The sequence below is a fragment of the Manacus candei genome, unplaced genomic scaffold (assembly GCF_025592945.1).
Source record: "Manacus candei isolate 608988 ecotype Guabito, Panama unplaced genomic scaffold, ASM2559294v1 h1tg000081l, whole genome shotgun sequence".
NCBI classification, from domain to species: Eukaryota; Metazoa; Chordata; class Aves; order Passeriformes; family Pipridae; genus Manacus; species Manacus candei.
In genome coordinates this window covers 1,028,569-1,040,776 of record NW_026138129.1, presented here as the reverse complement: position 1 = coordinate 1,040,776, position 12,208 = coordinate 1,028,569, and the positions used below count along the sequence as shown (strand labels likewise).

The 12,208-nt window shown below is 44.4% G+C and overlaps 1 protein-coding gene across 3 annotated transcripts in view; it reads right to left on the bottom strand.

Moving 5' to 3' along the window:
- FRMD1 (FERM domain containing 1) overlaps positions 1-12,208 on the bottom strand; it is a 61,769-nt gene that overhangs the window by 49,039 nt on the left and 522 nt on the right. For 2 of the 3 annotated variants that reach the window (XM_051811156.1, XM_051811154.1), the window contains exon 2: positions 2,397-2,561. In XM_051811156.1, the coding sequence (XP_051667116.1) occupies positions 2,397-2,492 (96 nt within the window). In that variant the 5' untranslated portion in view covers positions 2,493-2,561. Of the gene's footprint in view, positions 1-2,396; positions 2,652-12,208 lie in introns of all 3 variants that reach the window. The other variant, XM_051811155.1, reaches the window with a different exon arrangement.

Here is a 12,208-nt window from a genome sequence, read left to right as displayed (position 1 = left end):
CACTGTGCTTTCAGAAAGGTGGATCCCAAAGTTAATTAAGAGATACTTGATTTAGAAGGAAGAGAATTTAAAATGGCTCCTGCTCTTCTCTCTTCAACAACACTATCTGTGAAGGGCGTAAGACAAATTCATTTTAAAGAGCAGGCTTCAGTCTGTATGTGACCACATAAAACACATAGGTAAACTCTTATCTGGAAGGGTGGAATTTATATGGCAGAGGGGAGAGAGGAATTACCTGCATAAACACTGCGCTTATCAGGGGAAGGATCTATAATTTATTCTGCTGGAAGGATAACCATTCCTACCTACCTCACTGAGCTGCAAGCTTGTTTAGTATTTGCATTCCACTCTGAAGAGGTTAAAAGGCTTTGGAAATCTTTAGTAGTGGCATTATTATTCTAATAAATGCACAAAGTATCATCTGTGGTTGTGCTAATTAAATTTGGGTTCTACCAACATCACTAGAAAATTGCCTTGATGTTTCTTTAAAAAAGAAAGATCTCTCCAGCTGTGAAATGTTAATTTTTGTTGTTGTTTTGAAGGGGTATTGTGGTAAAGTCAGAAGCCAAATGAAAAGCTGTTTTTGGTAACTTGCCCAGCTGTAACAGGTCATGTTTCACTCTCTATGCAATTAGGACACAACTGTGTGTTGAGGTATCATGTTTTGGCCCAGGCAGCTATTCCCTCTCACATGCAGGCATCTCCAAGTACACACTTTCCCAACTTCCCAGCCATAAAAGAAAAGGGCAGCAGAAACCATGATGGTGCATGTCTTTAAAAAGGAATACAAAGGAGTGCTGTGGCAGGGATGCCTCTGTGGGACAAAATGGTGATGCTCAAGGCACTCTAGCTCCTTGGAGGGGCAGGCACTCAATGCAACACACCATTTCTTATGCTTATTAAATAACCTGGGGGTATTAAAAAAGACATGTAGATGTAGCATTTAGGGAGCTGTTTTAGTGGTGGACTTGGCAGTGCCATGTTTATGGTCAGACTTGATCTTAAGGGCCTTTCTCACTCTAAATTGATTTGATGATAACCTGCAGGTATTTGGGGTTTATCAGAGCACAAGCCAGTGATGAAGGAACAGCTGCATGCTCAATCTGGGCACAGGCACAGAGAGAAGCAGTGACAATATCAGCCCTGCTGGCACACTGCCCTCCTGCATGCCAGTCTGCAGCTTCCCCACAGCAAGACAGCTCCACTATCTCACATCTTCAGCCTCCCTGATAAAAGCTGTAAGAAGGTGAGATTTAGGGTCAGATGCAACAGACCATTACCCAGGTCTGTGCACCTGCCACCAGGAACTTAATTAAATCATCATTTTGTGGCTTGCACAAAAGCCAGCAGATTGCAGAAGCCTTCTGGGACAGTGGATGGGCTGGATTTGAACCAGTAACCTAGAAGCAGAGTGTCCCAGATTTTGCTGTTAAAGCTTTATTCCATCCAGCCCTTGAGGCTGTTTCAGTTAAGGACACTACACTTACACACAGCAGGTAGGAAAATTCCGACATGGATTTTGAAGATTGGCATGCATAATTTCAAAAGCTGCTGTTTCAATCAAGTGCTTAAAATAACAGTTCACCTCAACTGTCTTCTCCCCCTCCTCATCCCAGAGGGGGGGGAAAACCTACCCAAAACAAAGCAAAATCTCCCCAGCTCACACACGAGTGCAAGCACACGCTCACAAGAGAGCACTTATCTTTGAGGCTACCTTGTCCTCTGAACGTGAAGTGCCTCTTGTCAGCTCAGTTTCTCACAAGTTCAAGGAGCAGCCGGCAGTGCACAAAGAGGCACCGTGCTGTGGCAGACACTATGCCACCCTGGGCTGCCAGCTGATTCACCTTGTTCACCTTGTGCACACTCTGAGACATTCGAAGCAGCGATCAAAGAAGTGAAGCAACTTACCTCTAGTTTTTTGTGTGCACAGTACTCAAAGGAGGCAAAAAAAGCCCACCTTCAGTGGCTGTTTACTCTGCCTTGAAGGCTTTGAAGGGATCTGTGGGCTATCAAAACCAGTGATAGCTAAAATGCCAGAGTAAACAGTCATGTGTTGGGCACACTTGCCAAGTCATCAAGGCATTTCAGGTTCAATTTTTCAAAAACTGCTGGAGTATTATGAGTGGCAAAAACACTTAGGGATAATAAAAAATAAATAACAACAGAAAAAAAGCAGAGGGGACCCCCAATCCTGTAACACAGTTGTGACTTTTAAGGAGTTCTGCAAATAAGCTGAAGCTGCCCAATTAGAAAATGGAGCACCAATTACCCTAAGCAGGCTAATAGCCTTTCGGTCAGCAGACCAGCACCAAGCTTTTGGGAGAACAATGGGAGCTAACAAAACTGAACTGTGGCCACAATGCAGTGACCTCCCAGTCTCCCTCCTGGCCACTCACCCCGACGGCTAGGCTGAGCTGCTCACGGGTGGGCAGGAAGACGCAGACACTCCGGATCTCTGGCTGCATCCTGCCTGTCAGCAGTGCCCTGCTCATGGTGGGCAACTCCACAGGGACCAGGGTCTCCTCTCCAGACGGGTCTCAGGCTCCCTTCATCCCATGCACCTGTTGAAAAGGTGAGAGCATCAGTGCCGTGCTTCTGTCGGCACTGGAAGCAGCTCACAGCATGCATGTGATGGGATGTTTTTCTTCTTGCTGTTTAAAAACAAACAAACAAAACAACAGTCATCCATTTTCCAGGGCCAGCCAACATTTCCACCAGCATCACAGCACAGACCAGGCAGCGTCAACCTTTAAATAGCTTGAAAGTCCCAGAAGAGTGCCATAAAGCAATGAGGTCTCTCTGGAATAACAAACCAGACTCAAGGTTTCCAGACGCATGAAAATGATAAGGCAGGTGACTGCTTCCTGAAAACACCCACGACATGGGGGAGCATCCTGTTCTTCGACCAGGTACCTCACTCTCAGCCAAAGCAGAGATTTCAATGGGCTAGCAGGCATGCATCAGTGCAGAAGACTTCATCTGATCGGTCTTCCCCATCAGTCCATCCCTAGTCCCTGGGAAACTGCTGTCTCAAATCCTCTATACCTCAACTCAGAAGAGGAGGTGGAACACAAACTCCTAAGGCTGAGTCACTGTCAAACACTTTTTGTGAGATAAGCACTACCAACCTCCTCTTGAGGGCTGAGCCCAGACTGCATGAGTATCTTAGAGCTGAAATGAAGATATTAACAGAAATAAGAGATGGAAGTTCTGTTAGCAGCCCTAAGTACGTAGCCAACATCATCTTCTCATTACAGCTAGGTTAGACACAGTCTCCTAAGCAATTTGTGACATTTTATGTACAGTCCTCTCCTCTCATATGCTCTCCAGCATTCCACTCAAGGAAGTATCCTGTGGCACCTGACAAATTCATTGGGAAAGGGAGAGGCTCCTCGACAGTGGGTTAGGTAAGAATGGTAGCAGAGACCTGAGCCAGCAAGATATCAACCATGGGGTCCACTCCATTGCAGTGCAAGATTTGATGCAAGTCAAACCCCAACCACCTTGAACAAAGCCACCCCAGCATGATTCCCTTTCAACACCTGGACACTCATCACCACCACAGCAGAGGTGCTGCTGGCTGACATCTGCCCACAAATCCCCCCTGCATCCAGGGACAGGCACAGACCCCAGAAAGGGCAGCCAAATGCACTGGCAGTGCTACCCTCTCCCACAGCCCACAGCACAGCCCACCTTCAGGGGACAGGCTGTGAAGGGAGGCATGGACTTTTCCTTCACTCTCCACAATGGATTCAAAGATGAGGGATCATAAGCAGCAAGGAAGCAGGTAATGTGCTAACACACAACATACATACACATACACGTACATGCACGTATGCATTACACATAAGTTTTAAAATCATTTTGTATTTAAAATCATGTTTGTCCTGGTTCAGAAGGAAAACATGGCAGAAACAAATTCTTGTGTGGGAGGTGGGAAAAGCAAACTGTCATGGGAAAACAAAGTACAGTACAGAAAACAGAACTTGGTTTTATGCTTCTCCCTTCAACTTCATGCTCAAGCCTTCTTTTTTTTTTTTTAATCAAATACAGGAAAGATATACAAATGTCCTTTCACAAGTATAGAAACTGTTCCATGCACCTCCTTCCCTGAGCCAGCATATACAATGCTTCTTAATACAGCAATTTTTGATTCAATTTATGTAGAGCATTCCTTATGAGACAGAAGTACACCAAAAAATTGCATAAGAGGGGATTATTAAAGTCTATAATTATTACTTTTTTCAAAACTGGTATTTAGTTAAACAAGAACTAGGAGTTTTAAAAAGATTGCTCTAAATTATAAGCAAGTGACAAAAACACATTTGACTTTCTGGGACAGGTGACAGCTGTTATTAAATGAAATATTAAAAGAAAAACTCTGATTTATCTTCTCTTATTGATATAATTATACTGGCATGCTCTCTTAGGCTCTGGACTATGCATTATTAATGGCTGTATATAAAGTACAGATGTCTACAGAATAACTTGAGGGCAACAAGTCACCATTATTATTGCCAGCTGATGTCATACATGCCATAAACTTTATCAACAGCATAAAGACCTCGGAAAATGAACTCAAGCTTTTCTACATAAGGAGGTTTACCTTAATTGTCAAACTGCTGCACTGGCCAGTACACATTCCCACTTGCAAGGGGAAATCACGGCCAGATACTCATGGGGCTCATACCAGAACTGAAAACAGGATCGAAACAGTGACCATGGAAAACATATGCACACAGTTTCCTGGGGACAACTGAAGAAACTGAATCCCACTTCCCCATAGCCTCTATAAAACAAAGCTTTTGGAAAACTTGTTCTCTTGTCTCATACCTGCTTTGTCCACTTCAATTTTTAAGAGGCCAGCTGTGGACCCTCGGGACAGGGAAGTGAGAAAAGCAGGAGAGAAGGTGTTTTTCTTCTTTTGTTTTAAAACAAATGAGCTTGTGGACCCTGCCACAACAGGTAAGAGGTTAAAAAAGAAATGTCCTTAATCTGAAGGGGGAGGTCAAACACAAGCTCAGCTCAACCTTCTCTTCCTAGAGGTATGTTAGGATGTGATAAAACATAATGAATCATTAACTTGCTATTATTGTGTGTTTACACCTTAAAAAAAAAAAAAAGAAAGAGTTGTGAGTCAAGAGAAACTGCCCAATGAAAACAACTGGCCAGAAGGAATGCTCTTACTTAAACATACACAATTTCAGACTGCCCATATGCCATTCTTTTGTTTACCACTGATTCCAACCTCTTAACCTCAATTAAACCCTAAAAGCTCCAGCAAATGCACTGCAGATGAATTAATAAAAGCTGAAGTCAATCATCGGCCTCTGGGACACCCCACAGGTGGTTTGGTTTTGTTGTGTTGGGGTTTTTTTTCCAAACTAGCATCACTTCATGTTTTAGCTCCTGCAGAAGTGCATTTCGAGATGTAATTGCTTGCTCAAAGGCCCAGCAAGTCTATCAATTACAACAGTCAAAAGCAGTATTTATTTGTATTCTTCTGGTATCACACAGGGGGCTTATTAATGCCCAAAGTGGTGGCACAGCTTATTTAGCAGTGTTTATTTTACCTAAACACACACGCAGCGGAGCTTTGGAAAACATGCCTGTCATTAATTTCAAGCCTTCTCTCGCTAAGCAGTTGAAACACAGTCATAAAAACTCAATTAAATCTTCCTCTCTTCTCTCCACAGACCCTCAAGTTGTCCCCCCGCACAGGGCCAGAACCTCAGCATTCACCGGGTCAAAGCAAGCCTGGATGAGGTTTCCTCCAGCAAGACAGATAAGAGCAGCAAAGTCCTCCACAGGAGGAAGAAGAGGAGGAGAACAAGGAGAAAGGAACCTGTTTGCTTTGGATATCAGCAAGATGGCTCACAAAACCACTTCATACCCGCTATATACACAGTGACACAAGGATAACCTGCCATCACTGAATTTGGGGCCACACCACAGCCGACCTCTCTGGAAGGTCTCATCCAGACAGCACGTGGGTTCATGTAACCTTATGAACGTCACTGTATTTTACACATTATTTCATGGGACCACAGCGAATTGGGTCCTAATTCTGATTTCAGCCTTTAGGTACTGCCACAGCCACATCTCAAGGGGATAAAGGGAACAGATGAACGAGTCATCACCTACCAGCTCAGAATAGCAAAACAAGAAAAAACAACAGATAACTCCATGCTTCTCTCACAAACACCTTGAAACATGCTTTGTAAGGTTTATTACAGTAAAATACCTGCTTTTCCTAGAGTGGATAGAGAATGAGCACTGAGCATCTTCCTGATGAAACCTTACCACAGGGACCCTACAGCACCCCATCAAAAACTGTCCAGAAACATTAAGATTCTTCTTAACATTTTCCAGCTATTATCCAGAGATGTCTTAGGCTTCTAAGACAACTAGACTCCCAGGCTGCAGTTTCACAATCAGCTTAGGCAGCTTTAATCAAGGCAGTCCCGCAGCAAGACAGACAGACAACTGCCTGGAAACAAATCTGCCCTTGGCAGCAACCCACATGTGGGCTACTTTGTACTCATGATGAAACACAGATTTAACACCAAGAAGCCCCCTCACCTTCCAGGTATTTTGTCCCCTCAGACACACACTGAAGGGCACCAGTACTATCTGCAAAACAGAGTAATAAAGAGCCTGAGTAAATAAAAGATGTCATGATGGCATACATTAGCCTTTCCCAGTAACTTTAAGACCCCACCCACCTCTTTTGACTACCCCGTGCAATGATGAAAGTTTCTCTGGGAAGATACATCAGTCAGGAGGGAGGGGGGAAGAAAAGTTGCTTGTCAGGGCAGAAAACAAGACTGAAGCTAAACAGCTTTACATCATGGCTGCAGATGATGTGACAAGTGACCAAGAGTCAGGACAACCAGGTCACATCCTGCAGCATATTCCCAGAAACACACTGACTTTTCAAATGCGTCTGTCTCAGCATCGTTCCAGGACTAGCATAACACATCCAAGGGCAAAGATGCCACAAGGAGGTAAGGTACCAAATTTGGTATCCACAAACCACTTGGGACACACACCTGCCTTCAAACACTGAGAGCTACTTAGTAAGAAGACCCTATTCAAAGCCACTGAACAAGGCACCTCCCGGTCACTTGAGTGCTCTGAAGGACTGGATCCCAGAACTGATGCACTTGCCTATGGACAGATGCAACACTGGCAGCAGGGACAACTGGCTTCAGCCTCCTAATGTGGGAGATACAATTGCAGCAAAACTTCTGCATTTGCTAACCACAAGTAGGTTAAGTCTGAGCATGGTCCTCTTGCAGGGATGGGATATGGGTCTGGCTCCCACCTTTCCTTCAGGATTTTCAAGAGGTGCAATGCAAGATGCCTTCAAAAACTTCAGGGCTGTGAACCCAAGCAGGTGGGACAGATGGGGAAATCGCTGAGCATTGGTCTTAGGTACCAGCCAACCTATTTTTTTCTTTCTTCCTGTACAAGCAGCACTCCCTGGCAACATTGAGCTTTAACAATAGCAAGGCAAATGCTTTCTCGTTAGTCTTCTTTGCAGGATTAGACACAGCTCTTAGTTAGGCATGACTGCTCACACTCCCCACCTTTGTGCTATGAAGTTTTCCTGCCTCACATCAAGCAGCACATGTGAGTGCTAGAACACAAAACATGCTCTTGAGCTCGTAACTCTTCTGCTCTGCATCCCCCACAATGTGGCTGTTGGAAAGAAGGGATCTCCCAAAATCCCTGGACACCCATTCCTGGGATGATGCTGCTATGCTACTCTGTAGGCTGCCCTAGTCCTTAAGCTCAAAGACAGGGACAACTCTCCTTATGTAGGGATGGTAGCATTCTCTGGTTGCCAAGTAAAAGTGACTCAAGTTTTTGGGCACACTAACTAGTCCTCAAGGAGAAGAAAAAGGCTTACCAGAGGACAGAGCACCAAACGAGGTGCTCCTGGAGAGCATGGAAGTGCAAGGCAGGGCAGCACTGGCAGGACCACGGTGGGTGGCTGCCACGCTTCCATCCAGCTCTCCCATGGGATGAAAAAAAGCTCCTCAGCAGTTTGCTCCCTTTGAGGACAGCCTAGCATGACTCATCTGAACTTAATATTTTCCTGAAACCAAAACTGAATTCAGGAATCCTTTGAGAGAAATAGACAAATGAGTATTAAAGACTCTAGGCAAAAAAGGACAAATTAGGATCTCACAGAGATTATGTTTTCCCATCACTTCCAAGTGATGGAAAGTGGCTTTGAATTTTTGTACACAAAAACAGGCAGCCTTTTAAAATATATTATTTTATCAGAAGCATATGCAGAACTTAGCAATGTACACGTTTCAAAGAATGCCCAAATAGTAAAGTCTGCAGCTAGAGCATGCAATTCAGGTAAAAGTAGTAGTATGTATCCTATTGCATCTGACTACTGACATGTAGTTTCTCATCATCATGAATCTCTTTACTTCTGCATAACCTATTAATGGACTTGTCTATTGAATGCCAATCACTTATAAGACTTCCTCATACTTCATAAATCAAGCATAGTAATTGAAATTTAAGAGTAAGTAGCACTTTGAGGTATTGACTGGCCCAGGGAAATGCAGAAGCATAAGAAAAAACAGCAAAAATACAGGATAGGGTGTGAGCCAGCCTCAGTATCCATTACACCTCACAAGGAGCAGCTGCAGAGGAAGCCTGCTCAAAAGTGCCAAGCTCCATTTTCTTAGCTGGATCACCAACACAGCATCGTATGAGATCCTGAGAAGGTTAAGGGAAGTGAATTGCTTGAATAGCCATTCCGGAACAGCAAGCTTGCCTCGTCTCAGACACACAGACATGTCTCTTTTGAGATGGAGCCTTAGGGAAATCTCATTTAAGTGCGCACATATGCAGAGCCAGGAGTGCTGTAAAGACAATGCCAGTAAGGTACAGTATGAAGAACACAAACAGAAGATACTTCAGTTTAGCACTCCAGTGCTTGGCAATTCTGCTACGTAGTGCAATCTTTAGTACAGAACATTCATTTTTTCTATCTATGGGAAACAGGAAAGCAAAAGTACAGACACAGTGCTGCTTCAAGTTCTTTAAAATAAGGGAAAGTGAGGTTTCCTTCACAGCCATTGCAACTGTTGGGAAGCTTAGGAAGAGTAGCGAGAGCAGCAGCGAGAGCAGCAGCAAGACCTGTCTCTCTACTGGCAACTCAGAAGAGAAGCACCTTTCTATATCATGCAAATGGCAAATGCACGAGGTCTCCTGACCCAAAAGCCTATCAGTTAATTCTCCAACTGGAAACGTACTCCTTTTTTTTTTTTAGTCTACCAAGGCTATAACAGGGTATCTCCCAAGGGGTTCTAATATACTCTTGCCCCAAGCACAACAGCTGAGAGATAATCTTCTAAAAGCCTGTCTTTGCACAAGTCATTTCACAGCGATAGCATTTTTTTATACTTGACCTAGGCTGGACCGATTTGGAATGGATCTCCAAGACTCCAGAAGTATTTTGCAGAGCCATCTAAAAAGTATGAATAAACTCTTCCTTCATTTTCTGTTCTCACCAAGATCTTGTAATAGTTCTACAAGTAAGCAGACTATGAAGCCTTTATTAAAAAAAAAAAAAAAAAAGTAATACCTTGAGTTACAGGACCAATAAAGACAGACACGCTTTTTTTATCACAATATATCACATAACAAACTCTTCTGAGCAGGAATAGCTTTACTACCAGCAATAACCAGTAAAAAAAAAAATTGGCTTACTTCCCCAGAGGAAGGAGAAAGTCCACTGGTGATTTCATGGCTTTTGAATCACCACCTAAATATTCAGACCAACTAGGCAGCTTCTGCATCAGTTTGCTTCTTTTTCCCTCTGAAGTGCACAGCTAGTCTTGAACATATTCAGAGCAGAGAGGAATACTGATTTACATAAAGTGGACAAAAAGAATAGATAAAACTCCACCTGGAACACAGCTTGCCTCTATTACAAGTGTGAAAATGCCAATCTGCCAATACCTTGATAAAATTAACAGCAGGGTCTTTATGATTAGATGCAATTTCAGAGACTGCACACAGCACTGCCAGACATCAACTTCACCGAAGCAATGGGGAAATGGGAAGACACAGACCAAAAAGAAACAGAACAAAAAAAAAGCAAACCAGCTTTACAGAGAGTGCTGCATTTTTGAAGTGATACAGAATAGTGAAAAAGAGGAAATAGAGGGGAAAAAAAAGAAAAAGCAAGCATAAAAAATGGTTTAACAAGAAGCAAATTATCTCCTCCTGCAATTCTCCAGGGAGCAAGTCCTCCTTGTCAGAGGATTTTGTTTGGGCCAAGCCTACCGTCTGTCCATGCTCAGGTACCAGCCACACACAAAGAATTAAGGTATCACTGCTAAACACCAACAAGATAATCAAGGAGCAGTGCAGTATTACAGGGCTTTCTGCAAGAAAAGAAGTGTAACCCTGGAGCACAGTAAGCATGCAAGTCATTTACATTGTCTTGTGTTGCAGGAACAGTAGGGCAAGGACTTTACTACAAAAGCTATCTGATACAGAGCTAACCACTGGATTCATCTGCTTTTTACCTGCAGCGTTGGGAACAGCAGAGTGCTGTAGCCTGAAGGCACTATCAACTTTGCTTTTTATAAAAAAAAAACAAAAACAAACAAAAAAACCTAACAAAAACCCCACGAAAAAAATCACCCACAAACCCCCTAATGACAACATGGCCCTTACCTGATATCTAAAAACTTCTCCGATTAAAAAAACACTTAGAATGGAAAACCACATGTAAATATAAATGGTGTTTTGTGTCACTGGTGTCTATCCCAGTTTATCACGCTCATATAAACAACAATAATGAAAATTCTAAGGGAAAAAAACCTCTCCAAAGAGCACAGACAGTATTTTTCGGTAAATCACTGAAAAGAATCACTACAACTTACGTTCTTCAATAGCATTGTTTAGACTTATCTTTGCTTATATTTGTCTTACTCTTTTTTGTTTTATTCCATTTTTTTTCCTTAAGGTGATCTCTGCAAGAAAACTTCCCCTGTTCTTCCCCCCCCTTTAGATTCCAGTTTCTTCTGATGTGGCATTCCTCATCTGAAGCCAAATCACTGACTACTACACAGACTGTCAACATTACCAGTGCTGAAAACAGAACGCTTTGATAAAGAATGTACAACAACCAAATGGAAGGAACAAACAACAGTGAGGCCCAGACACTGTTGTCATTCCAAGTTTACCACGAACAAAATAAAAATTAAATAAGTTAAATAAATGAATGGGACACCAATGTCCGAACAGTTGTGGTTTGTTGCTTTGTTTGTTTTTTTTGTTAACATTTTTGAAGTATTTATTGTCAGGGCCTGGGCATCATGGCAGTATTCTGAAGAAGGGACAAGGTTCAGAAAACACGTTAGTTTCCTGGTGTGGCAGAAAACCACAGATGTGCATTTTAAATGCCACAGGGGAGTTAACCTGAAAGCCTGTCACTGCTGAACAGCAGGAGAAACATCTCTTGGTGCAGCTGATGACGATTTCTCAGCACGGGAAACCCAGAGCCTTTCCCTGTAAATCGTTACCAAAAATTCCAAGAAGTGGAGAAACAAAAACGTATGGAGATTTTTTCACTTCTGACGCCCACTCACTTCTGCGCGCACACACCTGCTGGGACACTCATCTCCTCCCCTGTCCCGCCCAGAGCGGGCAGACCAAAGTCCCTGGCGGCTGTCAGACCACTCAGACCAGCCCCACGAGATGCCTCCAGCCCCTCGCCCCCGAGGCTGCCCCCGGGGAGGTGCCGGCCCAGTGCTGGACCCACGCGGCTCACCTGCCCCAGGTGCTGCAGCACGGGGGGACCCGTGGCCCTGTCACTCTCCCGCACCTGCGAGGCAGGTGGCAGCCATCCGAGCGCCAGCTGGGACGCGTCCCACACTCGTGCCATCGCGTGGCCCACGGGAGCTCCCTGGGGCCGCAGCCGGCCCCGGTGCCTCCCGTCGCGCAGCCGGTGTACTGCTGCTCCCGCTCAAGCATCACCCCACCACCTAGCACCGGCCAGACCCACCGGCGGCGCCCAGTCCACGACACAGAGGCACTGATGAGTTGTCACGACTCCAAACTCCTCCAGAGCCCCGTCCCCTCCTGTCCTCAGTCTCTGCCTGCCCGCCCCCGCTGCCTCCGTTCGGGAGCCGCAGCCACCATCGCAAAGGGACACCCACGGCGG